General features: G+C 44.1%; 1 protein-coding gene across 1 annotated transcript; it reads right to left on the bottom strand.

Moving 5' to 3' along the window:
- Nucleotides 1–1,813: 1,813 nt before the first annotated feature.
- On the bottom strand, nucleotides 1,814–4,961 carry LOC103362889 (tripartite motif-containing protein 16-like). The gene is made up of 5 exons (XM_008289409.1): nucleotides 4,814–4,961; nucleotides 4,501–4,734; nucleotides 4,247–4,415; nucleotides 2,914–2,958; nucleotides 1,814–2,790 (listed from the first exon to the last, which is right to left on the bottom strand). The coding sequence occupies exons 1-5, from the start codon at nucleotides 4,892–4,894 to the stop codon at nucleotides 2,237–2,239; spliced, it is 1,083 nt and encodes a 360-aa protein (XP_008287631.1). The 5' UTR covers nucleotides 4,895–4,961; the 3' UTR covers nucleotides 1,814–2,236.
- Nucleotides 4,962–5,315: the final 354 nt, after the last annotated feature.

The raw sequence follows: 5,315 nt of genomic DNA, 5'->3' as shown, positions 1-5,315 counted from the left end.
TCCTTATGTTGTAACGGTTTCATAACTGCAGCACATAGCCTGCATTTACAGTCTTGTTCTTTGGTGTATTTTTTCCGTTGGTGAAGTCGTACAACAGGACAAACAAGATCAAGCTCCTCACATGTTGTTTCGGTAGCAGGATAAATTTCAGGATTACAGACTGATTGTGCAGAAAAAAAAATCACAAACTCTTTTATCTGCTGTTCACTGTTCACAACAAAGCAGGACGACAGGCATTAAGTCTCCTTCCTGGTTAATAAACAGATTCTAGTGGCTCTCTGTGTTTGTTTCACATACCTTCCTCCTCCCACACTCTTCGTTCACCAATTCAACCTTGTGTCCTCCATGTTCAGCTGAAGTACACTCGAGGCATATGATCTGCTCATCTGTGCAGCAGTAAACATCCAGGGGCCTGTTGTGTCTCATACACAAAGGGCTCCCCGATGGTTCTGTGCTGATCCGAGGTTGCTTCGGCTCCTGCTGGGACCCTCCTGAACACTGCTGCTTCCTTTTCTGACAGTCGCTCCCGCCGGTGTCTCTCACCAGCTCAGCCAGAGTTATGTTCTGGATCAGCTGAGGTCTGGAGGGAAACTCATGACCACATTCTGGACACCTGCACGGACCGTTGTTCATCTGATCCCAGATGTTCAGGATGCACTGCATGCAGAAGTTGTGCCCACAGGAAATAGTTGCAGGATTCCTGAAAACCTCGTTGCAGATTCGACAGCAGAGGTGGCGGTTCATCTTCACAGCGATGTGCGGCTCTGCCATGTTTTGTTAAAAAAGGCGGGCTGGTTCAAGTTTGGTTTCACCGCTGCAACTGACTCAGACGTCAAGGGTGGAGTTTCCTTTTGTCAGAGAAGAAATGGGTGTGACTGAACTGATGTGGATTCAATAAAGGAGGGAGGATGTACGGCGGTGATGCTTAAAAAAAAAGTTTTGTTTTATACTGATTCAGAAGGTTTAGAGTTAAGACAATTACAAATATCCTAATCATCATCGCTCATATCTCAGAGAGCTCTGGGTGTCCATCCAAAGGACTAAAGGTTAGCACTGAATGCTTTACTGTCTTGTTTACAAGTTGTATGACTCATCCATGATTCATTCTACAAGACAGATTACTGCCAAAGCATTATAGCTGAAGGAACAGACTGTGCAACATATCTCTGAGACAGCAAGACAGTCCAGCACACGGTAACAGGATATGACATACAAGACTGGACAGCTCAACCTCAGAGGCACGACTGAGTGGCTGAAATAATGCACAGAAACATCTGTACTGAAGATGAGTTTGAGGTCCCCAAGACCCAATGAGACACATCACAGAGAGTGGAGTGAATGTCCTGCAGGATTGTTTCCACACTGACAAGCAGCTGCTGGTGAACCAACCAGGCATAGACACTCCAAAACANTTCAGTTTGCAGCAGTTTCTGAGGGTGTTGTTGATGGACACTGTTCTCCCAGAATAAAAAAGCTAGAAAACGTTGATGAATCACTTCCAGGATCATCTCAGAAGACAAACTAGAGTTATTGTGGCAGTCATTATATGCCTCCAGTCAAGTTGCACTTCATGTCTGTCCAAACGTAAATTTTGACTTTTTAAGAATAAAATGTAATCTGAATTTTGGTCAGAGGTACTCGACTTATGGCCCAAAAAAATTTCAGTTTATCGTTGAGTCCAAGATGTTTGTACCAGAGAACTCCTGAGAACTCATCTGGATGTCCCTTTGTCAGGTTTGTCATGTCTCATCAGTATGAAACAATTCATGGAGTTAGCTTCATGTAAGCTAATTAAAAACAACAGTACACTATAAATATTACCATATCTTTATTCAGGTATAATGTGCGATTAAACTGGGACAGAGCTTTGATCCTGTGTCAATGCTGTAAATCTACTGCTGACACAGAACTAAATAAAAAAAAATCATAGCTACTCAAGTCATCTTCTGCATTATAACTTGACTATATTAAAGCGCATATTGCAGTTTTGTAGTAACAATAAAACAGCATTTTAGTAGTGAATCCATTTTCTATCATATCACTGAATACAGTCCCGCTCACCCAAATGTGCAAGTTTGCATAATTTGATATGTCTAACGAGGTGGCGCTCCAGAGGGGTCCAAGCGGCTGCTGTGTTATGAATAATACAGAGAAGCTTTTTGTATAATCATTTCAAAACTCTAAATTAAATTTCCCCTCAAATGGACCTGAGCTATCTACAGTCCTCTCTGGTTGTTTACGGTCGGTTCTGTGTCAGGTCACAGATCCTGATGGAACATTTGTCTCCGAGCCAGAAGCCTGCGTACAGCGGCTCTGTGAATTCAGCATCCACCTTGTAGAGGAACGTCATACCGTCGCTATCTGACACCTCGTAGAAGGACAGAGTTCCCTCTTTAAACTTCAGATAGACTCCGATCCTGGGGTGTCTGGGTGGCGTTGTGAGCAGAACGCTGTCAGCTTTGTGGCTCACAGAGTAGGTTTTGGATCGATCCAGACTCCAGGAATTTGTGTTGGCACCAAATGCTGAAGGTTTATTTTGGGATTTTCTGTCTATTCCCTTGTAGGCGAGGGCAATCTCTACCACGTCTCCGTCCACCTCGACCTCATAGTAGCACCGATCAGCTTGCAGTCCCTCCTTGCAGAGAACCTGCTGCCGCTTGACGAACCTCTGCGGGTAAGGATGAGCTGGACTTTTCCATTCCTGAGAGCTCTGCATCACCTTTTTGTCTCCTTCAGAAATAATCAGGCTTTTATGAGCGGTTTGGGAGTCCAAAGAAAGCTCACACGCATCTGAGATAACAAAGAGGAAGATTTAAGGACAGAAGAATTAGTACTTTAAGAACACAGCAGTGGTCGGCTGAGCCTGCATGTGAGCTGAAGTCGTGGTGAAAACAGAACTCATGATAAACTCACACTGCAGGAAGTCTGCTCTGGTTTCAGGTTCCGCTCCGGAAAGACCTATGAGGCAACATCAGACCGTTTTAAAGTGCTAAAACTCAAGTAAGGGAACTGAAAAGCAAGAAATCTGAAGAAACAGTTCAGGTAACGTCCCAGGAAACCATCAAAGACCAGAACCCTGACCGCCATTCATCAAGAGTCTCATGTTGCTCTAGAAAATCTGCACAAACTTCTCATTAATACGTTTAACAGTTTTCACAGGGACTAGTTAGCCTCTTAGCAACCAGTTCTAATACTGACTAAAAATCTAGAAAAAAGGAACATAAAGAAGAATCAAAGCAAAGTTAGATTGAGCTATTCTTTAAAAAAAAAAAAGAAGTTCAGTGACTAGTATGTTGATGTACAACTAATTATTTCTCCCAGTATAAGGATGCTAAATAACTTTTAACTATCAAACTTCTTCTTTTTAAACTCTCTAAGATGAGATGATCCTTTTGAAATCCACCAACACGGTGCTACAGCAGCCTGGTGACTAGTCTGGTGTGATGATGGGCGATTCCTGAAGAAGCTGCTGCAATCATTAGAGATCACACAGTTAAGCACATCCATCCATCCATCCATCATCTCTACACCTTAATCCTCACTAGGGTCACAGGGGGGCTGGAGTCTATCCCAGCTGACTCAGGGTGAAGGCAGGTTCACCTGGACAGGTAACCAGTCTATCACAGGGCTACACTTAGAGACAGACAACCAAGCACACTCACATTCACACCTACGGACAATTTAGAATCACCAATTAACCTCAACATGTTTTTGGACTGTGTGGGAGGAAGCCGGAGAACCCGGAGAGAACCCACGCTGCACGGGGAGAACATGGAGACTCCGGTGCCCCCACCGGGATGCGAACTGGCAACCTTCTTGCTGCGAGGCAACAATGCTAACCAACTGCGCCACCTTGCAGCCCCAGTTAAGCACATGTACAGGGAAAAAAAAGGTATTTAACCTTCAACCTTCAGACTAGAGGACAACACGCTGCCAACTGGGCCACAGCCACCACCTCCTTCATCCAGACTTCATGTACTAATACCAGTTATTTATAGTTTCTGTTGATATATGTTAGAAAACAGCATTTTACTTGTTGGAGGTTTTTTATGTGCCCTGGCAGTGAGCTGGGTAACACCTGACCCATCCTCCACCAGGTAGAGAAGTAGTGAAGTATCCCAGGTAGAGACTGATGCTCTGCTGCTCTCCACTGTCTGCTATAATAAAACTCAGTTATTATTTAAAAGAAAAAACATTAAAACTGTGTTTGCAGACGATGTTTCCACATGTTAACGAAGACACGTACTGATTTGAAAGATTGTCGCGAACTCTTTGTCACAGAACTCCTCCAGCTGCCTCCCGAGCTCTTCAACAGCTGTCTTTGTCAGCTCAAAGGGGAGAAGTGGATCTTCTGGAACCTCCTGGAAAAGGTGGAGGACGTCTTTTTCACAGAGAAGCCGGAGAGAAGACCATTTCTGTGAGAAGAGAAGAGACACAGTGACAGAGAGATGACCTACCACACAGACAGAGGAGAAGTTTCCAGCGATGTGATGTTGGTACCTGCAGGAAATCAGCATTGTTTTCATTCTGTGCCAGCTGATCCAGCTCAGCGTCCCTCTTCTTCATCTCCTCCATCTTCTCCTGCAGGTTCTGCAGCGAGGCGTTAAGCTGAGCTGCTGCCGCCTTCTCCTGAGCTCCGATCATCTCCTTCACCGAGCAGTAATGTTTCTGGAGGGAGTCGATGACGCCGACTATGATGCTTTCGCAGTCGTCGTCCGTTTTTCTCGCCTTCTCCTGTTTTGTGCACACATGAGAGGGATCAGTGTGTCTACAGCTCGACCGATACGACACTTTGGAGGCCTGCTGTCCTCACCTGAATCTGTTTGAACGTTTTCTCCATGTTCTCCCATTTCTGTTCCTGCTTCTCAAGAGTCTCCTTGAATTTTGTCTGCATGTTCCTCAGCTCCTCCTTCAGTATGTAGCAAATGGAAAAACACACATTCACAGATTCAGGACCGACATGTTGAGACAGAACTCGCCACCATCGTCATCAAAACACCGACACATGGGAGCATCTTTTAAAAGAATGACTTTCCATCTAAACACTGCAGTTCAGAGACTTGGAGAATCAATGTCAAGGTGCAGTCTGATAGCAGCTGACAGAGACCTCTTATTATAGATGGTTTCCTTTAATGTGTCACCTCCCTACATGTGTGCTTGCGTTTCATGTAGCTGAAATTTAAAAATTCAGATTAAATCGGATGATTAATACATAATCACATGTGAAATAAGCATGATTATTATTATCATTTTCAACTCTCTCCATTTCTTTTCTCTGACTTATCCTCTAATATGAGCCTTAAATGCAATAAAAA

Source organism: Stegastes partitus, unplaced genomic scaffold (genome assembly GCF_000690725.1).
Source record: "Stegastes partitus isolate 25-593 unplaced genomic scaffold, Stegastes_partitus-1.0.2 Scaffold614, whole genome shotgun sequence".
Lineage (NCBI taxonomy): Eukaryota > Metazoa > Chordata > Actinopteri > Pomacentridae > Stegastes > Stegastes partitus.
Note: the sequence above shows the minus strand (reverse complement) of the source record. Positions and strands in the feature narration are given on the sequence as shown.

Excerpts from the sequence above, each read along its gene's own strand:
- LOC103362889 (XM_008289409.1), bottom strand. The coding sequence starts at position 4,894 with ATGCAGACAAAATTCAAGGAGACTCTTGAGAAGCAGGAACAGAAATGG. Across the intron at positions 4,416-4,500 it reads ACAATGCTGATTTCCTGCAG|AAATGGTCTTCTCTCCGGCT; the intron begins GTACCAACATCA and ends CTCTTCTCACAG. Across the intron at positions 2,959-4,246 it reads CGCGACAATCTTTCAAATCA|GTCTTTCCGGAGCGGAACCT; the intron begins GTACGTGTCTTC and ends GTTGCCTCATAG.